Source organism: Xiphophorus maculatus, chromosome 1 (assembly GCF_002775205.1).
Source record: "Xiphophorus maculatus strain JP 163 A chromosome 1, X_maculatus-5.0-male, whole genome shotgun sequence".
Lineage (NCBI taxonomy): Eukaryota > Metazoa > Chordata > Actinopteri > Cyprinodontiformes > Poeciliidae > Xiphophorus > Xiphophorus maculatus.
Genome location: NC_036443.1, coordinates 27,389,404 through 27,415,495, shown reverse-complemented (window position 1 = coordinate 27,415,495; position 26,092 = coordinate 27,389,404). Strand labels below are relative to the sequence as shown.

The window sequence follows — 26,092 nt, the reverse complement described above, 5'->3', positions numbered from 1 at the left end:
AGCCCGTTACCTGGGGCTGGTAACTCCACCTTTTGCCTTTTCAAGGAGCTGTTGTACAATTGTTAAACCAGTGTTCTGTTCTGACCCAGGGTGAAAGATGTACCTATTTCCAGGTGTACAAAGTGTAAGCTCAGAATTGGCACAACTGAACAAAGTGAAATTTTATTATCTCAAAATGACTTTGTCTGAAAAATATAATGTATAATATGTTTTCTGTAGCCCATAGACCTGTTCAACCAATAGATCCTCCTTAAATTTATCACTTAAAGCTCAGGGGACGTCTGTCACTTGTTGCAAATGTTTTACTTTATAACGTCAGTAAACTTTTTTCTGACAATTTTATATTAGGGCCAAACTAAGAAAAGATTTTTTTAAATTTAATTATGAGAATAAAGTCACAATATTATGAGAATAGACTTGTTTCATAAAATAGCTATAATATTACATAAATAAAGCCATAGTATTATGAGAATTAAGTTATATTACAAAAATAAAGTTGTATGAAAATAAAGTCGTAGTATCACTGCATTCTCATAATTTATTATTAAACTTTTCTTAATGTGGCCCTAATACTTTGTTGTTGAATTTATTTCCTCCCTCATCAATTATTATTATTATTATTTTTCTACAATGGCACTAATACCCTGTAGTACTTCCCTAATCCTCCACTTCCATCCATGCAACCTAGAACCAAGCTGGGAAGCTTTATAGTGACACTGATAAATCCTTGGTGATGGTTTGAAGGTTCTTCTTTTTGATTGACTGTAGTATTGAGATAAGCCACTCCACCATGGCATGGGTGTGATCATTAATAGAGTGCTAAACCCTGAGGTCGGTGTAGGCTTGCGCTGTCGGGGGAGATTTGGTCCAGAGGTACTAATATGTTCACACGGCTCTGCTTCATTAACCATCTGTCTAGAGAGGAAGAACAATGGCTTTTTCAACCATGCTCCGTTTCTCCAGCACTTTCACCAGCTCTGTGACTCACTGCATCATTAGCTGTCTGCATTTAGTTCGTCTTCTCTCCTCAACACAGGAAGGAGGTGAAAAGGATGAAGAAATTAACAGCATTTCAACTCCATCACCTCTATTTTTTACATTGATGACAGCAGAAAATCCTTAATGTAATGTATACACAAAGTCAGTCACAAAGTCTCATTAACCTCATTACACCTTTTCTGATAGGATTTAGCTGCTGTAATTACTGAGAGGAATGTATCTATGATGTAAAAAGTGACAAGAATTTCTTGAACTTTTTCTCCGTTTGTCAGCTTTAGAAGTGGCAACTTCTTTGATATGCATTTTTCAGCAGGATTATAACTGAACATAAAGGTCCAATTGGGTTCCAACCCCACATTGCTTAAATATTAAGTACTTTCCAGAAAGACATTGGAAAGTACTTGAGATAAAAGAAAGATACCCAATGCAGGTAAGATCTGAAAGGAAGGCGATATGTTATTTATCAAAACTGAAGCACACCCGAGGCAGAATTTCCAAGAACATGACACATGAAGCACAGACAACAACCAGAAGCAACCACAAGCAACTAGAAAGAAGGTCTGACAAGGAATGACAGAAAATCAAAACTAGAACCAGGTGTGTGGGAAGAAATTTAAGATGAACTAGAAAAGCAAACCATGTAGAATAAGAAACCAGGTTCAGCTGGGTAACAGGTGGTTTTAATAATTACTGAAAGCAAACCAGGAGCTTAAGTGCTTAATTTTCCAACATTTTTTGGCACTAAAGCCGTTTATTGACAGTTACCAAACAGGAAATTGGTGGAGAGAGAAGGAGGACTAGCCTCTGTATATGGGGTGCATGCGTTACACCATGCAGAACCCCTATTTTCCAAATTTTTATAATTCGTTTTTTCTACTTTTTTCTGAGTTGAACTCCCTCCATGTCATTTTTATAATTCGTTTTTTCTACTTTTTTCTGAGTTGAACTCCCTCCATGTCAATTAGTAAATAGTAATATATTTACTATTTACTCTATTGATTGAAGTTCATGAAATGTTTGGAGATTTAAACATTGTCTGAATAATTAACTTGGTATTTTTTGGCTGGCCAAGCACACTTTGCAGATCACACGCTTCCTTTTTGTTCTGTTCATCATCAACATACTGCCTTTCTTTTTATGAAGCCTTACTTGGAGCAATTAAATATGTTGCACCACCTTTCCTCTCTAAACAATAATAGGGTTGTGGAGTAAGAACAGCTGCAGAGTTTAGGGCAAAGTTTGCACAGCAACCAGCAGATGTTGAAGAGCTGATGGCAAGCTAAAGAGAGGAGCAGGCGTTTTTCTCTTCTGGGTGTGATGGTGTAATGGAAAAACTCCAATCTGGCAAGAGATCAGTGGTTCATCATCACAGCACGTGTTAAGCTATGGTGACTGAGACTTAAAATTTCCCTGTGAGGGTGGATAATCCAATGAGACACACTTGTGAACAGGATTTTAGGTTTTATTCCAATAAATATGTTTGTAACAGAGCGATTTGAATATCTTTCAGGACGGGAATGACTGTCTGCTAATGAGCTTACTTCTGGTCAGCTGGGAGAAAGATATCATCTAAATACACACAGTTAATAAACATTCATCAGTCATCTGTGAGCACAAATGAGAAATGCAGAATTTCTATCATTGCCTGTGAGTGTCAAATGACTTCAGAAAATAGATTGTATTGGAGTATGCTGTGAAGTTGCTACTATTTCCATCAGCAGGTCATGGTGGCCAATCAGCATTCTGCACCCGATAATGATTTGTTCAAAAAATTACAAAAAAGGCCTTGACTTCATCATGTAGCAAAGAAAACAACATATTTATCCATCAAACTGAAGTCTACACCTTCTACAATTCTACATTTTTTTGTGTGATAGGCAGCAGAATTGTTTTTGTGGCAAGCAGATCCGCCTCAGGGTTTCTGGCAACAGATCTCTAACATGTGAGATGGTGCCTTGCAGATGTTTCCTCAAGCTGGGATGTATTTTTCACTCTATGGGAGGACATGCATGTGTCCAGCCAGCTTTAGTGGGCAGGTTTGGAAGGTGTGTCGTCCAGCTGGAGCAAATCTGATTCTGTTGGGGAGTTCTGATTCTAGGGATGGGCATGGTTTGTCTGAAGCAACCAGAAAATGATTGCTTTCAGTTTTGACAATGGTGCTTGGCAAAAGTATTTGTATCCTTTGAATCTGCTGTGCCCAGAGTCGGTCCTCGAGGGCCGGCATCCTGCATGTTTTAGTTCTCTCCCTCGTTTAACTCACCTGGATCAAATGATGCTCATTAGAAGCCCTAAGAAGAGCATGGACGTGCTGAAAAGGTTGTTACTACCACCAGGGAGAGAACTAAATCATGCAGGCTGCAGGCCCTCGAGAACCGACTTTGGGCACCCCTGGTCTAACATATGGTTGGACTAGAGTTAACTGTATTAGAGTAGGATAGACTGAATACAAAAGCATACCATACTTCAGGTTTTGTTAATAGAAATTATGTTAAAATTATTTATTCTATTTAGTTAAATTCACAGTTATCAGCTTCTTTTATTTTTGTTTTAGATGAATATGTCAAGGTCAATGTGCCAGGTAAACAATCACAAGCATATTAATATTACATGTCTGGGAATCTGCTCACACAGTCATGTTTTTTTTGTGCCAGATATTTTCACACTCGGAGGTTCTCCCCGAGATATTGCGTGAGAGGAGAGGGACCAGTGAAAAGACTGTTATTATCACTGTCAGCTCTCGAGCTGCAGCATCAAAGTTCAGGCTCAGATGCATTCAAATGTGAACACACTCAAACGATTCATTCTCATACAATGGGACCTGGAATGCCACTGCGTCTGACGCACAGCTACATATTTCCATGAATTTGGGCAATCACAGCAAACATGCATGAAAATCGCTGTGTTTGTTCTGTAACACAATAATCGAGTCAAGGCTGTTTGTACATCCTGTGCAAGGAGGGGCTTCTAAAGTTAACAACAAATTTACGATGCTTTGATCATGTCAGCTTGAAGAAGTGCAAATGTTTCAAATGTAAACATGAAGCACAGCAGGTGTGACAAAATGCATTAATGAATCCACCATGACTGAAGTTCAGAACGCCTTCCCATAAATCAGGCTTGGGTTGTTTTTCTGTTTGTGTCTGTCACACATCGTTCAGTGTCAAAGATGTCCCTGCAGTGGAAACACATTAAAACTAGAAAGAATTACATGCTCAACTTGAATTCCCATCCCGTCAACACATTTTTGTAGTGAAAGACTGAGACGTACGGCAGTGTGTCTGAGAGCACAGCCTGGGATCAGCTTCGATTTGCTGTGACCAAGGATGAAGACTGCAAGCGACAGTCCAGTCCGGATGAAGCTCTGTGGAGAGCCGTGTGAAATTTCATATGACATGTGGAGGCCAGGGCCGTGGACAGCTGAGAAATCCTCCTCAGGGATAAATCCCTGAGACTTGAAATCCGGTCCATTGCATGGCTAAGCCAAAAAGTTTCCTTAAAGGACTTTCCAATTCAAGTTCCCTGTAATGAATCCCATAAATTTGCGCACATTGTGATGGGAAACTTAAAAAGTAGCCCATTGACATATTAAATGAGTTCCCTTTTTAAATTAATCAAAATTATGTTTAGTATCTTCACTCTGATGTGTTTCACTGGATAATTAGAGGGAAATAATGCTCTACTTTCACTACTTTTATGTAATAGTTTCAGGATGAATGTTATAGATTTATGTATTTCAGCGATCTGCTCCTCATCTGGGAAAATTTTCACTTATCCATTTGAATTCAGTGTAATTTTAAATCATTTTATTTAGATAAGGTGTTTAAAAATCTAAATTAAGTTACATTCAGTCTATTCATTTAAGTCAGTAATCACTTTTACATCCAGTTAAATACAAACAGTACAAATCTATCCAATGCTAAAAAGCAAATGTCAGTCAAGGAAACCTATGAATTATCATTTTTTTGGGATTTCCCAACAAGGTGATTCCAGTGCCAAACCAGAGCTGTTCTTTACGTTTACCACATCTCTTCCAAAATATATTCAATATATGACTTGTATTCTAAATTGTTGTACAAGATAACAGTGCAGACAGTTTATTTACAAAGAGCACCATATTTGGGTTGTTATCATTTTCTACAATTGTCTTTTGATCACCAACGTAATCTTTAATGCTAACATTTTAAATGCATGGGACATTTACTCATATCAAGGTGTATTGAGGTTTGATTGTTTCGGGTTCAAAACAACAAACCTATTCCGTCATGCTCTTCCTGCAGTTCAACCCCTTAAGGTTGAATGATGCTAATTAGCTTCATACCTGTTTTGTTGTGAATATAGCACATGAATACCACAAAATGTTGGTTGAAACGATGCCTATTGTTCTGAGCATACTATTTTATCTAGTGGTCAGAGTTAAAACTGCATGCGGTTCAGGGAAGCGAAAGTGGGCAATGGACAGGCTACACATTTGGCTGATAAGCTTGGTAAATAGTCTTAATTGTGAGCTACTGTAGATTGTGCAATATTACAATAAATGTGACCAAAATTAAACAAGTTATTTTCTAATTTTGGGTTTTAAGCTTTTTAGCGGCATGGGGCAACTAAGGAATGGAATTGAGTAATACTGGTACTAATAAGCAAAATATAAAATTCAGGTGTAGTTGTAAAAATGATAAATTGAAAGGAATTTTGCTTTACTTAGCAGTATTAATTAAAGAAACTAAAAAAAAAGAATGCTTTGACTCAATTTCAAAGTCCTGGTTTATTCTAGCAAGAGTAATAATTGTTTTTTGTTTGTTTAATTGTATTAAAACTATGATCTAAATCTGCAGAAATATTTGTGTGTGTTGGATTATTCTTCCAATAATGGCAAGTTATCCTCTGTTTTCACTGTTTATGTAATTCTAGCCTACATGTAATCCTAGATAGGTCTCTCCAAGACCTATCCAGTACTGTTGTAAACTAAGCTCATGATGTAACCTAGAAGAACACCAGCAGCAGGTTTCTGCTCATGTCAGTGCTCATATTTGAGTTTTGGTGAGAAAAGGTCGAGTCAAAGCCATTCCCACATGCCTTTGTGCAGCCTTTTGCTCTTTCTCTGGTGCATTTTGTGAAGAAGAGGAGTTCAAGCATGCTCTGAGTGGCCACTAAAACTCTCCTCTGCATGTAATTGTAGATAAAACTGAACAATCAAAAAGGAACACTGAAACAAATTTTTGACAGCAGAGTTTAAGTCCCCTGTGAAGAGCAGGAGAAGACGCTCTAAGCCACAGGTGCTGAGTGTAATATTTATTTAAAGGGAAAAAGACTGCACTTGTAGACTGAGTACACTTCCCTGTGGATTTTGTCCTTCGCTCGTTGTGAATCCCTGCAGGGTGCTTGACAGCCTTCTTGGTGAATGTCCAGCTCTTTGTGTGCTGCTCATGAAAAGGATTTTCATAGAGAAGAAAATAAATGGGCTTGACTGTGCATTCATTTTGTTTGTGCCTGATTGCTAAAAATACCAGAGATATTTCTGGTATCCTTGTCGCTTTGGTTGTTTTAATGCAAATGCTGAATTTGTTTGTTTTTATTAATAATTCGTCACATTTGGAATAACACATTCCCAGCCAATAACATGGTGGAAACTAAGAGCCAGCTACGCTTGGATTTAAATTATGTTTACTTTGCGTATCCCTTGGCTGAACTGACTAATGGTGGTTTGTTTTAAATATTTATGAAGCATGTCGCACACTGTACTTACACAATGCTCTCAGTGTTATATAGAAACCACTGATGCAGTAGCAGACTGTATCAGAAACCATATTCTAATAGACTCTCTCTTTCTCTCTGTGTGTCCTCTCTCACCCTTGTAATCACCATCTGTTTGTCCATATTGTGTGATCCTCTGCTTCTGGTCCCTGCGGCTCACCACCAGACGCTACTTTTGGCCTTGTGCTCGCTGTGTTTCTTGTTTGCGGCCTCGCTCTGCTGGGCCTTCTCACATTAGTCTCCTGGAAGCTTTGCTGGGTGCCTTGGCGGAGCAAGGCCCAGTTCCCAAGCCCATCTCTCAGCCCGGCCTGTGGCCCGCAGCACTGCCCGCTCCAGCCGTCCCTCCCTCTGCCCAGTCCCCAGCAGCAAGTGATCACCATGGCGACAGAGAAGGTGAAAGACCCTGTGGGTTCAATGGGCTTCCTGGAGGCGGCCGTAAAGATAAGCCATACTTCCCCCGACATCCCCGCCGATGTGCAGCTCTCCATGAGGGAGCACTTCCTGCGCCGCACACAGCGCATGCAGAGGCAAACCACTGAGCCGGCCTCCTCCACACGGTTAGTGTCACACACACGCATGCAAATGTAGACCTCGCTACATATAAGACTGTCAGGTATGGTTTGTTCATATAAAAATGTGTCCGGGGTTGTATGCTGGCTATGAATGCACACTGCAAAAACACAAAATCTTATCAAGTATTTTTGGTCTAGTTTATAGAGCAAATATCTTAGTACACTTTATATGAGACGAAACTAACTTTTCAGCAAAGTTAGATACCATAGGAGCTTGTTTTAAGACAATAATAACTTAATACTGATGAAAAAGTACTACTTATAAGTGAAATAATCTGCCAGTGGAACTAGTCTAGACTAAAAGTATTGTAAAATACTTTTGTAAAATATAAAAGTACACTGATAAGTTCTTTTTCACCAATATTAAAGTATTAACTTACAACAAGCTCATATTTCTTGATGAAAAGTTACTTGTAAGCAGTGATGGCATAGTTACTTTGAAAAAGTAACTTTAATCGGATTACTGATTACTCTTTGAAAAAGTAACTTAGATTACTGATTACTTGATTTGGAAAGTAACAAAGTTACACTAAAAGTAACTTTTTTAGTTACTTTCAGCTGCTAACTACAATGCTCTGCCAGCTGTGAAAATTACATTGAGCTTTGCCGATACCTAATTGCAAGTTATTTTATAATGGTAACATCAACAATGTGTCTCCACTTACAATGTTAAACAGAAGGGGAGCTTGTTTAATGGTTACAACGGTACAAAAAAAAACTTTAGTAATTTGTGGGTGTTTTTGTGTGTTCCAGTATTGTCTGGAAAACTAGAAATAGGATAAGTTAGTTTTATCTTATTTCAGGTGTACTAAAATATTTGCACAAGAAAGTAAACCAAAAATACATAGTACTGTTTTATGTTTTTGCAGTGCAGAATTTTCAACATGAATTGTAGGTGCTCCATTCACTACAAAAACACAAAATCTTAAATATTTTTGGTCTAGTGTCTAGTGCTAATAATTAACTTCTTTTTGTTCTTAAAACAAGCTAAATTATTTTACAAGTAACTTTTCAGCAAGCTATAGGACAGAAGAGAGAAAGAATACTTCAATATTGATGAAAAAGTACAAGTTCCTTTGGCCGGTTAGGTCATTTATAGCATGGAAAAATGTCTTTTCATACTGAAATGATCTGCCAATGGAACTAATACTTTTTCATCAATAAATCATAGTAAGGGATTATTTACTTAAAACAAGCTCGTACATCTTACTGAAAAATTACTGTACTTGTAAGTTAACTTTGCCTTATGTCAAGTGTACAAATATGTTTTCTGTAGAAACAAGACCAAAGTACTTGATAAGATTTTGTGTTTTTGCAGAGTCCAACATGAAATATAAATAATGCAAATTAGAAGCAACCTCAAGCTGCAACACATTTTCACATAACAGTCGCTGTATAACTAATATGAGAGAATTACATTTTCAAAGCAAGTTGGTACTGCAGAGATTAACTTAATATATATTGTGGTTGCTGAACTTAATTCAGCCACAGCTCTCTGTAGGTCATTCACATAAAGCTGATATGAGTCCTCAAACTAATTAATGAAACAGAGTACACAAACATATGCTGTACCAGAAGCACTTTGCAGCATATTTGGAGCAGTCTAAGAAGCCAATATCAGTTTTTTGTTAAGCCTGTTTTATTGCACCTTAGACACTTATTAGCACCCCAGGTGAATATGTGTCAAAATCCTTGAAATAAATTTTACCTTTATTAAAGCCGCATAACTTCATACTGAAAAATGTATTAAAAAAAGAAAAGAAAAAGAAATCTCACCCTTAATTTGAGCATTTTCATGATTTGTATTAAAGATTCTAATAAAATCTTTGTTGCTGCAATGATTGGACAAATTGAACAAATTCTACTATATGTTGGTAACACATTTTCGCTTAATTCACACTTTACTTTTTTTGTTTCATCAGCATCAGTTAATTCAATTAGTAATCCATGACTTTCAATTTACCCGGAGCACAGATAGGTCATGACACACAGACCCATTTCATTTAATTACTGAGCATGGTCACAGCCTGACTCGTTGCTTCAGGAATTTTAATATTGTGGTGAATAATCAAAATTAAAGCTATATTCTTACAACAAAATACACAGAATTCCACCAGACACAGTTACACTATTCTTCCAAATGGTTTCACATAACAAATATCAATATATTATGAACTGTCTGAACTGTTTATGATCTGTTTAACACAAACACTGTCTAAGCTCCTGTAGCAACAAGCTGTGCTACAATTATTTTCATTCATTGAAGAAGTTTGTTTCTGATTTGAAAAGGGATAACCATCTCTCAAAAATGTTTTAAAATACATAAAAGACTATCAGGGCACATTCACATCTGCTCTGTGTAATCTGCTTTAATCAAGCTCTAGTTCACTTGCATAGAAAGTCCAACTTCGGTCCACTGACAAATCTAGATTTTGGTTTGGTTTAAGTGAACTCTGGTGCGATTTGAATACATATGTTGATGCAAGCAGCCCAGAGACCACTCCAAAAGCAGGAAATGCACTATAGCTCATGGGATTCTGGGTAAATACAACCAAAACAAATGCAAATGTCTATGACTAGAGGGAGAAATGCCTGGTGGACCTTAGCAAAAGATAAAAGAGAAATCCTACAACTACTGAACTCTCATGCTTCCTCCAAAGAAAGAAGTTGGGTTAAGTGTCTTCTTCAGAGGTTTTTGTTTTATTTCCTTCATTGGTTCTTGGTGCAGCCCCATCACAAGCAAGGGGGTGAAAAAGGTTTTTCAAAGGGTTTGGCTTGGTTGACGCAGTGCAGTGTGAAAACGATCTGCACCAGCCGAAACAGTAGAAAAATTATAAGTTTGGATGAAGTCTTTTGTCTCTTTTGCTTTATTGATTGTGCTCTATAAACTACTTTCTTTGGAGAAAAACACACCATTACCATGAGAGTACTGCCATCATGCTTGACATTATTTAGAAGTCAAAAGCGTGCTTGTGACTTCACCAGACATTTTTCTTGGCTCTGTAGCTTGATTACTCAGTATTTGTCTTGTCTGACCATACAAGCATTTTTCAAAGCTTGCTAATCTGGGCAGCATCAAATTTTAGTTAAGCTTGATTTTAGATCAAGGATTTTTTATTTGGTTGACACCATTTTCACGTGGAAGTTAAGCTCATCTCACTGCGGACAGTTCCAGCATCTTCCAGTTTACGATAGGGTTGAGCTTTGGTGGTTCCCAGGTTGCTCTTCAACAACCCAACCAATTTCCTTTTAGCTGAGGCTGATACTTTGAGTGAGATGAGTCAAACCTTTCAACACAGTTAGACATTCCAGTACATCAATGATGTCAAACAGACTTTTAGAACCAGGCTAACATTAAGCTTGTGAAATGCCCACAACTTCAACCTCCCAAGAAACCAACCACTTTAAATAAGCTCTTTTATTTTTGATGAGCATAGTCAAATATCAAACCAGAGTTATTTCTATTAACTTAATACCCATAAAAAAATTTTAATAAAGACATGCAACATAATATCAGTGGGTGTGTATGTATATATTCGAACCTGCATTGATAATTTTGAGCCTGATTGGTTTTGAATTTTATTATTCATTAAACTTATTTGTTGTATACTACACCAAAAAAAGAAGAATTCAAATGAATATAAAAAGCCAAACGTAAATGCTACGTCATGTCAGTGGTGGGTGATTGTACTTCTGACCAGCACTGTGTTTCAAACCTTTAAGCCTTAAATAAAGGCTGACACTTCACCACGCCCCCCTGGCAGGGCAAACCCCACTATTTGAGAAGTACTGGAATAGAGTGTCTTACCTAACAACCATAACATGTTGGCAGAAAAAGTACATTAAAATGTTTTCTGTATGTGATTAAAGTCAAGAAACATGGTTCTGTTGTGTGTATATATATATATACTGTATATATGTAATATACAGTATATAAGTATATTTAGATTTTCTTTATATCAGAGATACATGTACCAGCAGGATTGTTAGTCTGTTGCTAAGAGTGAAAAACAATCCTCTGCTCTTTGTCAACAAGAGTGGGTCTGTGCCTGTTAATTAAACAAATCCCACAATTATTCCCTGCATTATCACTGCAGCTGTTTAACACAAACGCCATCTAATCATTTCTATCTCTTCAGGCACAACTCGTTCAAAAGACACCTCCCCAGGCAGATGCAGGTGGGCAGCTTAGATCTGGGAAACGACTACATGGTGGACAGGGAAGAAAAGCCAACCAGCCTGGGTCGCATCCAGCCAGAGCTCTACCAGCAGAAGGCCTCTGAGTCAGAGGAATCGTCCAAGAATGGCGGCGAAAAAAACTGTGGCAGGATTAACTTCTCGCTCAAGTATGACTACGAAAATGAGGCGTTGCTTGTCAATATTCTCAGGGCTGTTGACCTACCTGCCAAGGACTTGTGTGGCACCTCTGACCCTTATGTGAAGGTCTACCTGCTGCCTGACCGCAAGAAGTTCCAGACGCGCGTCCACCGGAAGACGCTCAATCCCACGTTCAGCGAAAGCTTCCAGTTTCCTGTGCCTTACGACGAGCTGCCTGTCAGGAAGCTACACATGAGCGTCTTTGACTTTGACAGATTTTCCCGGCATGATATGATCGGGGAAGTGGTGCTGGAAAATTTGTTTGAGATGTCGGACCTGTCGAGGGAGACGAACATATGGAGGGACATCCAGTATGCTACAAGTGTAAGAATCGGCTTTGTTCTTTTTCTTACTTTAGTTCCATCAATATATTGATCCATTGTCTATAACCACTTATACACAAATAGACTTTTGCTTGATGGCTCGAAATTGAAAAGTTCACATTTTGCATGCTTTTATACTTCCATTTGGCTCTCAACTGCTTCTGAAAACAACCATAATGCTTTAAAGAAAACACCAGCTGTTTTTTGACAGTAGGTTAATGTTTTTTGGTGTCTTGTTAAGTCACATTTGAAGGGCACTGTGCTGTCACCTAGTAACCCCAGCTAAGCCCAGCCTGTTACCTATCAACCGAGGCAGAGTTCCACAATGTTTGGCGCTGTACAGAGTTTTGTTGTTGATTTACCATCCAGAAACCAATTGCTGCATTCTTGTTGGTTGTGCAAGAGTCTCCACTTTGTTTTTTCAAAGATGCACCAATAAGTAATTGTGCATCTGTTTGCAGCTATTTTCACATGCAAGTATAAACTCTGAGTTGCAGGGTGTGGCCAGCAGCAGCTTATTTGGATTTAAATTGACAGGAGGACTGTGAGGGATTTACAGTTTGAGAATTGTAGTGCAATGTCCAAAGAACTGCATAAAAATCAAAGATTTAGAGCTCTATAATGGCTGGACTTTGTCTTATTTTTGATCGCAAACCAACAAGGACCTAAAACAATTCTGGAAGGAGATAAAAATAGGCAGAAAACCTGATTGTCTAGGAATGACTTTATGCAAAAGAAGGTAATGAAAATGTTTTGTATAGCCCATAGACTGATCCTGACTTGTTGAACATAATAGGTCAACCTTAAGTAAAATCAGATTTGCTGCTGTAATGTGGCAAAATGGGGAACAGTTCAAGGTGCTCTACGTAAACTGAGCAAACATGTATTGTAATTATTTTATTACTTATATTTGATACTACTACCAGACACAGATTAACATTGCAGATATGCCTTTTGGGTATTCAGACAGCTATATAGTTAATCATTCATTTTTCTAACTATTTAATTTTTCTGTGGGTTGCCGTGCAGCAAGGCAGCAGCGCTACCTTGCACTGGTAGCAAGTGCAAGGTAGACCCAGTTTGGGGTCTTTCCTGCTTGGAGCATTGAAGTTGTTTTTGTGTACTCCAGCTTATTCTCACTGTTCAAAATCTTGAATGTTAGGTTAATTGTGTGTACATGGCTGTGTGTCTCTGTGTCACCTGTAGTAGATTGCCAAACGACCACTAGAGATACCAGCCCCACGCAACCCTGCAAGGACAAAGAGGTGTAAATGATGAATGGGTGGGTTTTCTCAACCAGATAAGATAATATTTAAGCTGCCTCTAAGAGCTGAGCTTATTAAATAATGAAGCTATCTGATTAGTAATTCCTACACACAAATGCTCTTCAGTTGCACATCTACATTTCTCAAAGCATATTTAATTTATTTTCGGACCGTAGTTTCTTTAAATAGGGTAACATTTCTTCCTTTCATTTCCCCAACTCATTTTCACTGCCAGTCATTGTGATACAACTAAGCAGAAAAGCACAGGGTTATTGGGTTATTGAGCCTCTTGAAAGGATTATAAAATGTGTTAGTATTTTCTCTAATTTCAAGGCTGTTATAGTTTGTATTTCATCCATCCATTGCCATCTGCAATTTTGCTGCTAACCTTTAAATTTACACTCATGATGTACAGTAGTATTTTGATGCTCAGCAAGCACTGCACATCTCCTCAAGGAGATGAAGAAGTGTGTAGATATGAGCTTCCATAGTAGTGCTAAGATGGCTTCCAGTGGGAAAATGACAGCACATTAATGTACATTTGGTGTTTGAAATATTAAAATAGGCAGTTAGAAGCATTTTTAGAGGGATTCTTAAACTGATACCAGAGGTTCATTGTAATTATTTTTATAAAACCTTGGATGCCAGCGTATTTACACACCTGATATTTAAACCTTGACCAATCCGCTTTTGCTAACTATATGGTAACTTGTGTTTTATTGCACAATATTGGGGCATGCAGCTTTAGGTCAGGAGGCAGCAATGCCCATGGAAAATGGTTGATTTGGTGTTTTTTTCTGGTAATTTTATTCTTCTGAAAGTCCCAGTGAGGAACTATTTTCAGTTTATCTGGCAGAGATCACCAGACTATATGCTGGTATATAATTTGTTAGAAACCATTCACTCTAACCAGGCTTCCGGGGCCTTTGGAGGAGAAATTGAATGCAAATATTCGTCCTCTGTTTTTCATCAGGCACACAATCAGAAGCATCTAGCAAACGCCACCTTTGCTTTTGTGATGGTGGGGCTGAAAAGCCTTTGTGTTCTATGTGTCCCAAACAGACAGCCATTTTAATCTTTTTAATGATTTGGTTGGATTTAACAAAAAATAAATCAGTCTGGCATTATGCGACTGCAAATAAAAGCTTTTTGTAGATTTTTACCAGAGGTGCCAATAAGATTGCAGGGGGAAGGGAGGCCATGTGTTACACTCATAACTTTTAAAGTAAGTTTTGTGGCTTTGTAACAATTTCCAGAGGCCCTTTTCAAGAATGACATGTTTACTTGTTGGCAGCACATTAGGCGCCTCAGAGCCCTTGTCACTTTATCACCTCTACAGGGTGCCATTATCTGACAGCTCCCCTCGCTCCTGCTGTTGAACTTCTTCAGGGGTTGTTCAATAATCTCAACATTATTGCTTTGCGGGCAGAAAAGCAGGCATCCTTTCTTGGCACACTAACTTAATTGAACCACCGATTGATTTTATGACAAAACGCCTTGCTGCCATCAACTCCAGGATAGGTAACATAAAGAATGCACAGATGGTGAGTGTTCAAAAAGCAGATGTACGACAGTGAAAGACTTAATGAGTGCAAAAGATAGCAATATTAAGGTATCTTTTGCCCTCTTGGATTATCTGATTAGAGGGAGATATTTACTGATAACCTCAACCTTGAAGATAAAGACTACAAGCGCCGCACATAATAGAAACATATTGATGTCAAGCAATTTGTCTTGTGCGTTTGATCAATACAAAGTATTATCAGAACGATTTCACTGGCTAATCGCATGCATGAATAGAGGTGACTATTGATCAGGTAGCGATTACTACTAAAAGTGATGTATATTAAATGAATAAAGACATTATAAGGATGCAGTAAAACAGAAAATCAATTAGATTTAAAACATGCTTAAACCTGAAAAGATGTTTGTTTTTTTGTTGTTGTTTTTTTTTCAAATGATTTTTGAAAATATTAAAGGATCTTAAAGGCTGTATAGCTTTTTCCAGTTTACAATGGTGGGACTAGTGCTAACGTGTGATTCTGACAGATCATAAAGGTCACACAGATGTGATCCAGGGCCTGGCTTCATTTTTAATTATTCATGGGACTTTAGTGGAGCTCCAAATGTCAAAGGTACACAGATCAATATTAGTAGGTCACCAATTCCCCTTCAGGTATATTTTCAAGTTTTTTTAAGCAAAGGACACTATATGAATGGTCCAAAAGTGCAATAGTTAAAAAAAGTGCAATAGTTCATATATATATATATATATATATATATATATATATATATATATATATATATATATATATATATATATATATATATATATATACACACTGTATATATAGGTCTAGTGTGGCCCCTACTTTTAGTATGTAAACCCCAGTGTTCCTAAGGAAGATTCATGCTGTGCAGATGTTACTGACATCCTCCGATACAGCCTGTGATTCTACACGGACAATCAAAGTGTCACTTTATGCTTTTATAGCTCTTGATACATCTCTTGATATATTTGCTGCACTCCCACATTACAGGAGAACCTTCCCACCCTTCAAACAGAATCCCACACTGGCACAGCAGAGAAATCCGGATCACAGCTGTATGTGTGGCGTTAAGACTGCTGCTCTCTGACAGGAGGCTTATGGATTTGCCAATCATCAGAGTTCTTTCCAAGCTCATTCAGTGTGATTAGGGCTCTGTGAAACCTTAATAATGTTGATGGGGCTAAGAGCCCACATATTGCAGATATCAGGACACTCATTCCACTTAATAGTATTAGCTCAGTAAGGACTCCCGTAGGACTTTCTTTAAGTAAGCTAGAGTTAATAGGAATGTAGGCAGGTTTATAGGAATATGCTAGATAGAAGAAGGCTAACATTTCAAATATCCATTGTCTTAAACACATTTCACCCTCGATTACTTACATTGAAGTATAACGCCGTAGCTTTCATATTTTCTGCTGAAGAGCCTTGAAGGTTTAAAGTGAAGCTGTCTGCTATCTCGTTTGGTGTGACACCCTCAGGCTTCTTCTTATCACTTTCATGACTACCACATATGCATGACAAATGGAGCAACAACTTTTATTGACTCAAAAAATAATTTCCTGCAAGTGGACATATTTACAAAGTCTTGTTAAGTGTAATTTTGCTTTCCAAATGTTAAAAATCCATCCACCATCTCGACCTGCTTGTCCATTCAAGGATATTGGGGCATGGTCAGTTCTCATTAGTCATTAGCTGTGTGCAAAAAACCTTTTGTTGATATTTCACTAATGTAAAAAAAAACAACACAATTTTGCAATTGTTGTGTTTCCATTAAATAACAAACGCAATTAAAATCACATTTGGGTAAATTTATTTACGCAATAAGTCATTGAAGAGCATGCTGCGCAATGATCCTCCAACTATTTCTTCATGGTTTGCTCCAATAGTAACATCAGGTGGTTGATCATGTGACTCGTGATCAATGGAAGTGTTTCCATTGGTGTTTTGCAAAATAATAATTTTGATACGGCCAAAAAACCACCTCATCCCAGGACAAGAACGTTTGGTCAAAAAAGGAGAGTTTATTCGAAATTGGCACGTTTCTGTTATTTTTTTTTCAAAATGTAAAATTCTGCGACTTTATGGTTAATTGAAATGCAGCTTCAGGAAGAGTTGTTCATTTCTGCTTCTGAAACAAATATAAAAGTAATCCAGTCTGTGTCTGGTCCAGTAAACACTTTAAAGGCTTAATCCAGTGGTGAACCGTCATAAAAGTGTAGGCAATAGGATGGATGCATGGCTGGTTAGCTAATACAATTTTATTCTGCATAATGATAATATATCACCATAATTATATAAATTAAACTTGGTTATACTTTTTCCCTATCTTTCTGACTTTGCTGCCATGTTTTATAACATATTCAGGCTCCAAAGTTATCCACAAATTATATGTAGCCCATAGATTATCATTCACATCCATGCAAAACTAGAACTTACTTGAGAAACAGGTAAAAAGATTCACTAACCTCTCAGTATGATTCTCCCAGATACTAAAGAATGATCATTAGTAAGGGAGTAGGTACTAATGGTGTGCTTTTCTCTTGCTGGTTCACAGTTAATTCTGAACCACTCCTCATTAATGAGGTGTCATTCATTAAACTGATGATTCATTGATTATCAGATCATTATCGTCCACATGATTCTTCTTTTCAAAAATACATAATTCACCTAAAAATGGTGAAGACATTGTTTCTGATTTAATATCTAACACACCGCTAACTAGTCGTCAGCCCCTTTTAGATTATAGTTTCACAAGAAACAGAAACGCAAACGCGCCTCTACATAGGAACGTTAACACTGAACATGGAAAATATTCATCTGAGTAAATGAATCAAAATAAATTTCCTGCTTTTTTTTGAGCAGGAAATTGCTCAATGCATCAAACCTGACAACTCCCACATTTTTGCTGTGTAAAACAATTTGGAGTTTAGGGAAAATCAGATTAATGTTAAAGACTCTTGAATACAAAATTGATAATCTTTTTCAATTGTCATGTTTCATTTTTTCTTATAGTATCATCTTTGAGAGTTTACACAAATGAGTTTGCATTTGCAGTCATCTCTAATAATTACCTAATTTTTCATGGAGACATCTTGCCATGAACAACAGCATGTGACAAAAAAAACAGGCAGTTAACTGACTGATTGTAGCTATTATGACAAACTTCATTGCAGTTTATTTTCTTCATTGCAGCTTATTGTGAGAAAAGGCTTAATATTGCTTGAGTTCCTTGAGGTACTTCAATTTTGATTTGTTGATACCTGTTGCTGTTTTTGATAGGATGTGTCCATGAAAAATCTGATAATGATGATGTTTTTCATGCATGTTTCAGTTTCATTTTGAATTTTGTTGTGTACATTACACAGTTCAATCCTGGAAAACCGCACAACTCATTATCTATTTTCAAGCAGCTGGCATCTTCAAAATGAAGGGGTGTGCATAACTTAGCAGCATTGATGTGCATCAAGCATTTTCCATGTAGCCAATAAAACCTCTCTGAGTTGTGTGTGTTGCAGTCTCCATGCTAATTGTCCAAATGAATGCATGAGTTTCAAATGCATAGAAACCTCACGATCCCTAGGAATTTCAGCTAAATTCTTTCACAGCTGTTCCTCATTTGTTCACTTACTCACCTGGGCAGCAGTCAGTAATCAAACTGCCCATTATAAATACTCTTTGGTTCAGTTACTTCATTGTCAGATCATCTGTAGTCTACAGGCTGCTGTTGCAATTTCCAGTCTGGTCCTGAATTCTGAGTTGTTATGAAAATCATTTACTCACCATGCTCCTGCCTTAGCCTTCATCAGTTAAAACATAACAAATCTGTTGTGCCCAATGTTTACTAGTCAATATGACTAGAAACACCCCTTAGCTAATTATCTAATTACTTTTATCTAAAACAAAACTAGCAATTATACCATATATTGCAAGAAAATGTAAATTATACATATATTTATTGTATTATTTACATATGTAGATTTTTAGTCCTCTATGACCAAAGTTCTGTGTTTCATATGTTTGCTGTGAATGGATTGTGGTAATCTGCAAACTACACCTCTGTGTATGTTTCTCCAAAAGTAATGCTTTTCTTTCTGTTTTTCCTTCAGATTTATCGAAAGCTTTGCTGTGCTCCTTGGTTTTCATTATGCTGTTTATTCACTAAACTCACAGAACAACTGTAGAAGGGACATAAGGGACATTTCACTTCTCATTTTATTCAAAAAGCATCTGAAAAATCTACATGGGTCTTGGAAAGCCAAAACTGTCGACATTGATTATATTCAAATATGTAACGTTGTTTTATGCATTTCTTACTCCATGGTGTTATGTGCTTTTTATCCTTGTATTTATTATATGCTTTTAAAATCAACTTGCCAATGGGAATAAAAATGGAAATTACCCACCTGACCATAGATTTGTGTATTTAAATGTAAATGTTCTTTATTATGTACTGTCCTGTTAAAAAAAGATAAACTTGAATTTATACCAAATTTAAATTGCACAGAAGTGCATTAAAATTGTTATTCTGAAGACAATTAATTGAGCTGGATTTCATTTAGATGTATCAGAAAATGGGGGCTATATACAATTACACACCACACTTTTAAGTATTTTAACCCAAAAAGCAAGTTAAAGCAAAAAAAAAAAAGACATTTATCTTTTACTGAGACATTTATGTGTCCCAGTTAAATATTCAAAGTTCATGTTTGTAATGTGATTAAAGGTGATAAAGGATAGGGGTATGCAAAGTTTTTTAGGGTAATGTAAATCTTGAAAGTAAAATTTATTATATGAAGAGTTAAAATTTTGGTGAAAGCTGCTGTAAAATCCAGTATATAAAAGAATTCTTCAAATATGTTGTATGTCAAATCCACGCAATGTGAAGAAAACTTGAGGGCTGAAAGTAAAACAGTTTTTTTCCCCTTTCTATTTGTGTTCTGACAGGAAAGCGTTGACCTTGGGGAGATCATGTTCTCACTCTGCTACCTGCCCACCGCTGGCAGACTCACACTAACCGTCATCAAGTGCAGGAACCTCAAGGCTATGGACATCACCGGGTACTCTGGTGAGTCGTGTTCTCTTTGTATGATTCACTTTCAGTGACAGCGAGTCAAAAAGAATGGTCCTCCTCTGGATACCCATTTGTAGACATGTCAGGGAGAATGAAGAAGCCGTGGAAGATGGTCTGCATGGGTGAATTCTGATTATTTCAGCAGTTGTTAATACCCTACACCTGCATGATTGAAAATTTGTCAGCAAATAGTTGCAGACAATCTGTTATTTTAATAGAGTGCCATCCTACTTCTCTATTAAACCTTCCCCTTTGATTGGGATATCACTTGTAAAATGTGACATTTATTATGCTTTAAATGCCAGAGTTCAGGTGTTATTCAGGATGAATGTGGTACTTTTTCTCTCACACATTTAATGACATTTCACAGCTTTTGATGTGACTCGCAATTTTAATTCCCCGACTTGTAAGAGCTTTTGCTGTCTGCCATTATTTCAGTCTGTGCATTGTAAACCCAAATCTATTGTATTGTGCCTTCCAGCATATCCAACTGTTTATGGATCCAGAGCAGCTTACAAATGACTAAAACTTGGCTTGACGGATGGCGTGAAGTGATTTATCACTGAAATGAAGAGGGAAATCAGCATTCAGGAAGCTTTCTCAGTGATGCTATTTGGAAGTTATCTTTGGCTTTCGCATCCATTTTGTTTACGCATGGTGATGAGTCACTTTTAGGCCCATTACTGATGCCAGGTCCTCCATCCCTGCCTTCCTGTTTGAGTAGAAACACTCGCGCACTAGTTTATGAAATCCGTAAGGGATGCTTCTTTGTTGACAGCAAACATTGAAGCTTTATCTTCTTAAACAATGCTCTCAGATTGGTACTGCTCTACTGGAGGGAAAATGAGTTCAATAAGTGGGAGGATGTACAAACATGATGAGTTTCATTCTCTTCTCTTTTCTTCTTATTATTAGATCCATATGTCAAAGTATCGCTCATTTGTGACGGCAGACGTTTGAAAAAGAAGAAGACGAGCATTAAAAAGAACACCCTGAACCCTACATACAACGAGGCCATCATCTTCGACATCCCTCCAGACAGCATGGACCACGTCAGCCTGCACATCTCTGTGATGGATTATGATTTGTACGTTTGTGTAAAGCTCAAGTCATTAGTCTTATTTTTAATTGGGGATTTAGAATTAATTAAGAGATTTAATAGTTGCCTCTTGCAGAAAAATTTTATATTGGACAAATATAACCTGAATAAATACAAAACACGGTTCTAAATTCTGATTTCATTTTCACAAAAGCTATCCAGTTTGCGACCAGTCTGGCCCTATGTAAAAATGCACTTTCCGCTCTTTAAAATCAGCCTAGTCAAAGTCTGGACTTAAATCCGAGTGAGCTCTCCTTCTCATGTTCGTAGACCCTCGATCTTTCAGTGAAATCAATTCTGTGAGGGAGAATAAACCAAAACTCCTTCACATGGATGCAAAAAACAAATTCCCAGTTACCACAGATGGTTGATGACAGTTAATGCTGCAAGCAGTGATAAATCATTTGCAAAATTATTATCATTGACATAAAATGTGCATGCTAATCTGAAACATTTAGCCTGGAGATAAAAATGAAAACAAAAAATCTTTAAGAGGCAATTTTTTCTCACTGCACTACTTGTCATGCAGAAAGAAACATCACACAGAGTAAATATATCATAACAGACTAGACAAATTGGGCTAGACACACTATGTAGATGTAATTATAAGAATCTGCTGGGTAGGTAATCACAATTTGCTGTAGCAAACCCTGAAATGATATTCTTTAGATAAAGATAAACGCAAAAACAGTGCAATACGGTGCTTTGTGTTTATAGAATGTGACTCTGTCCAAGCAATGTGAAAGGTACGGCTGCAGTGCAGACAACTGACAGAATGAGAACATGCATGTTAAAGGTCAAATTGTGGGTATTTTTCTTGTCCTGTTCCTTTTGTTGATAAAAGGAGAGGATACCTGCAGAATTAGATTCCTAGCCCTTCATGTTTTATTTACAGCCTGCAATCCTAACGGGACCTAATCCGGTTGTCTTAATAATATAAGGAGTTTTTGATTAAAAGAAAGTCTAAATGTATCCACAGTTTACTAAATTGTTAACAAACATCAGCTGCAATGCCTTCAGATCAAGTCAGTGTAAATGCCACAGAGACAACCAGCTGCATCAGTTGAAAGGGGATGGGCAATCAGAATTGTGTCTCCTTTGATTACAAAATGGTCCTCATGCAATTATGAAAAATGGCATGTATGAGATGTTGCAGTTAAATCAGATTTATTCATAGTATTACGTGCTTGTGCCTCCACAGGGTGGGTCATAATGAGATCATTGGTGTGATGAGGGTTGGAAGCCATGCTGAGGGACTTGGCAGGGACCACTGGAATGAAATGCTGGCTTATCCACGGAAGCCTATTGCACACTGGCATCCCCTCCTGGAGTCCAAGAAATCTGAGAAGGAGGTGAGTAAGATTTTCACTTGTCAGATCAAGCGCCCATTGATGGACAGATCTCCACCATCTGGTACATCTCAAGCCAAAAGCTGGGTTGAGTATTTGTACATGCCATGTCTTTTGCATCAGTTATCTTCTTAATAAATCAAAAATATAAGTTGCTATGTAGTAAAGCTATCCGTAACACCAAATTTATGCTGCACCCAACTTTGCTCCGCAATTTGCAAGTGAACTGCAGCCACTCCAGAGTAGCCCAATTTATACTACTTGCGTCTCTTCTCCATTCTGCTTCAAACTGCAAGCATGCTTCACGAAGCATGCGTGGGAAATGAGAGCTTGCGCAATAAAGCAAGTAGTAACAATGATGAGTGGTGTCATAAAATACTCTAGTTCTTAACTTCCAATTTTAATGTATTTTCCCTTCTTGGTGAATTATTTTGAAAATACGAATGCTGTGCTCATGCATTTTCCTGTTGGGAGTAGTGTGATCTTTGAAGTGTCGGGTCAAAACAGAATCGGTTCTGCAGAAGTGCGATGCCATGTGGACTCAGTGTAAATTCTCTCATTGACTATAATGGGTGCGTATTTACCCTAGCAGAGTGGGGTCTCATGTAATGTAAATTAGGGGTAAAAGTAGTTTTTTTCAAAAAGTTGCTCAAGCAAATGTAACAGAGAAAAGGTAACTATTTGCTTTAAATAATGAAGACAAAATTCTTTGTTTTTAGATAACAAATATAGTTTTATTTTATTTTTTCACAGCACATTTTGTCCTTGAAGCACCTCTCTGTTTGCTCTGTAACAGAAGTGCGTGTGCCGAATGAATAAGTGTCTTGTGTTTTGTGTGTCCCACAGTGGAAAGCAAGAACTGCCAGCTTTGACAGCCAGGGCTCTTGCCCCTCACCGAGGCCCCCTGCTAGTCCCTGAGATGAGCTACCTGTGACCCAACAGCCCAGAAGGGGTTTCCTCCCTCCTCTTGATCCACTTCCTCTCTGTGTGGTTGAGGAGAAACACAATCCCACTGTCTCTCCCTTCTTCCTCTCTCTCTGTCTCTCACTCCCAAATCCTTCACTTCCTCAAATCTAGTCCCAGAGCACTCCCAAGTACTGAACTAGGACTTTCCGTCTGTCAGCTAAGAGAAGCTCAGACTTTTCTCAACGTGGCTGGTGTGATAGCCTGAAGCTAGCATTGTTTTCTAGGAGACTTGCTGGAAATCCTGTCTGCAGACATTGATTGTTGATTTGTCCAAGCTTAGGTAAATCGAGCTTGTTGGCATCACAAAGGACCTGGAAAAACAGAGGTTTTAACTATGAGCCATGGAGTCTCTTTGATGGAAAAGGCCCTGTTGGATATCACTCCATGTAAGCAGCAGATGTTTCACAAAGGGAAGCTGAGCACATGCATTGCCAAGCAAGGGAAAAAAGAGATGATTTTTAAAAACAAGCTGTTTTAGAAGTCTATGGCTCACTCACATTTATTTTTGCAGTCCTGAATTAACATATAGTACTCCTTTTTTAAATTATTTATATATATATATAATTAGCTTTAAAATGTATTTAGTTTAAAATACTATCTATTTCATTATAGCTTAAGATGTTTGTTTTATTTATGAGAGGAAGGGTCAGGCTGAAATCTCAAGTATCTCTTCGGTGTAGCTTTCAAATTCTGAAAAGAAAAACAAAACAAGGCAACAGGAATTCAGAGTTGAGCAACCTGGTTTCCACTGCAGTTCAAAAGTTCAGGGAACTTACAAACTTCACAATGTCACGAAGGCACAGGAGTCTGACACTGTTAAAAATAACAAATATTAAAACGCTTTGTGTAAAAACAAGTGAAGCTGTTAATGAAGAGAGGTGCAAAGATCTCCGTCAACAGGGACTTTTCAAGCACACTTTTAACACTGGAACCTTTTTATCACCTTGGTGTTCAGTTTCTTCCAAAATAAAACAGAAATGCTTGATTTTCTTCCAAAATACGCTACAAAAAAGCACTTTTGTCTCCTTGTTAGGTTTATTTTTGTTACTTATTTTGGTGGATGTAAATATATTTATGTACAGGTGCTCTGCTGTTTGTTTTCCTTTCCTAAATTAAAGAATATAAAATGAGAACATAAGTAGAATTTTAAAAAAGGATATTTTGAATTTTTGTGGTATTTTTTGTGGTTTGTGATCATGGTTAAAAAAACAAAAGAAAAAAATAAAGTAATAATATTCCCTTTTTTTTCTTTTTCAAATGCCACATTTTTTTGTTTATTTTTTCACTAAATAATCAGTTAGGTCCATGTAGGGGAATTAGCAGTAAATTATCATCCCCACAAAGGTAAATCGAAAAGGTTGTAGTATGTTTTACAGAACAAAATGCAGTTATACCAAACCAAATAGAGTGGAACTTTTCCACACAGCCAAAAGAAAACCGTTTTTATGCTAGTTAGCAACATTAGCTAATGAGATTAGCAACATTAGCTCTTGTCATTTGGTATTTTGATAAGAGCTCTAGATTGTGTTGAAATTGAGAGCTTTTTTTAACTATAATGGGCAAGCAAGTATGTTTTTGTTTAACCATTTCACATTGGTGTTTCTGTCTTCCTTGTTCAGCATTAAACCTTTCTGTAAAAGTTTCTATTTCTGCTAGTGTTTATTTGCTTACGGTAGCCTGCAAAATCTGTTATCTGATGTAGGTCTCTCCCCAATTTGAGTCACATTTAAGGTTCCACTATCAAATAGAAGTTGCACATATCCCAGTTGCCTGATTAGCAATCAGGCAAATTAGAAATAATCCTAAATGTTCACAACATGAAAACAACATGGCTGACCTTTCCAACACAAACAATTACTGTTCAGGGTGTTTAAAATGTACATTTCTTACTTTTGTGTTTTTAATAAAAGTAACTACACACATTTTTGCTTATTTTTATTATTAATACATTTCTAATTTAATTGACAGTTTGTTTTGTTCTGTTTTTCCATTTGGAAGACATATGCATTTGCTTTAAATACTTATTATATAAAATTTTATGTATTGAAAGTATTGTTTTTAAATTTTACTTTTTTTTAAATAAAATACAGGTATGAAAACATCATATCCCAAAATAACTACTACAACTTTTAGATTTGCAACTTTTAGAGATGAACAGCAAAATATATTGTTTATTCACATCTGTACAAAAAAGTTTAAAGTTTTCAAAATCTATTTAGAATAGAAAGAGCAGCATAAAGTGTGGTTGTAGCTCACCTTCTTCATGTTAGTGACTCACATCGGGCAGCGACTCGTATCGGATAATGACAGAGTCTTCACTTTCGTTTTTAGATTCTGCAAACAACCATCTGCTGCAGCGTCTGCTAACTGTGTAATCTGATTTATTGTTATTGCTACGGAGTTTTTTGTTAGCAAGCAGACATAAAAGGCAGTCAATTCTAAAAACTTTACAGCTGTAAGATAAAAGCACATTTATCTTGTATTTGTATCAGTTTATGATTGTTTTATGTTGTAATACAGAAATTATTATATTGTAAATGATCATGACATTGTGAGATTTTCTATTCTGTGTTCTCCAACATTGTTTTAAAAAAGATCATAATCATGTTTGTTTTTACCAAAACATGTTATTCAGGTCCAATTTCCTGTAGCGTCCCGTTTCAGTTTGTGTTTCAGTTTGAGCCTCCAGATGCAGTAATTGATGTCAAGCTCCTTATTAACACATCTAGAACACAATATGAGAAGCTGCAATCTGGAGATGATACCTGGC

The 26,092-nt window shown here is 37.1% G+C and overlaps 1 protein-coding gene across 1 annotated transcript in view; it reads left to right on the top strand.

The window, feature by feature from the left end:
• Positions 1 to 24,539, top strand: part of syt6 (synaptotagmin 6) — an 81,129-nt gene extending 56,590 nt beyond the window's left edge. The window contains exons 5-10 of the mRNA XM_023330711.1: positions 6,917 to 7,307; positions 11,462 to 12,023; positions 19,782 to 19,902; positions 20,824 to 20,995; positions 22,209 to 22,359; positions 23,203 to 24,539. Coding sequence (XP_023186479.1) covers positions 6,917 to 7,307; positions 11,462 to 12,023; positions 19,782 to 19,902; positions 20,824 to 20,995; positions 22,209 to 22,359; positions 23,203 to 23,274 — 1,469 coding nt within the window. The 3' untranslated portion in view covers positions 23,275 to 24,539. The remainder of the gene's footprint in view (positions 1 to 6,916; positions 7,308 to 11,461; positions 12,024 to 19,781; positions 19,903 to 20,823; positions 20,996 to 22,208; positions 22,360 to 23,202) is intronic.
• Positions 24,540 to 26,092: the final 1,553 nt, after the last annotated feature.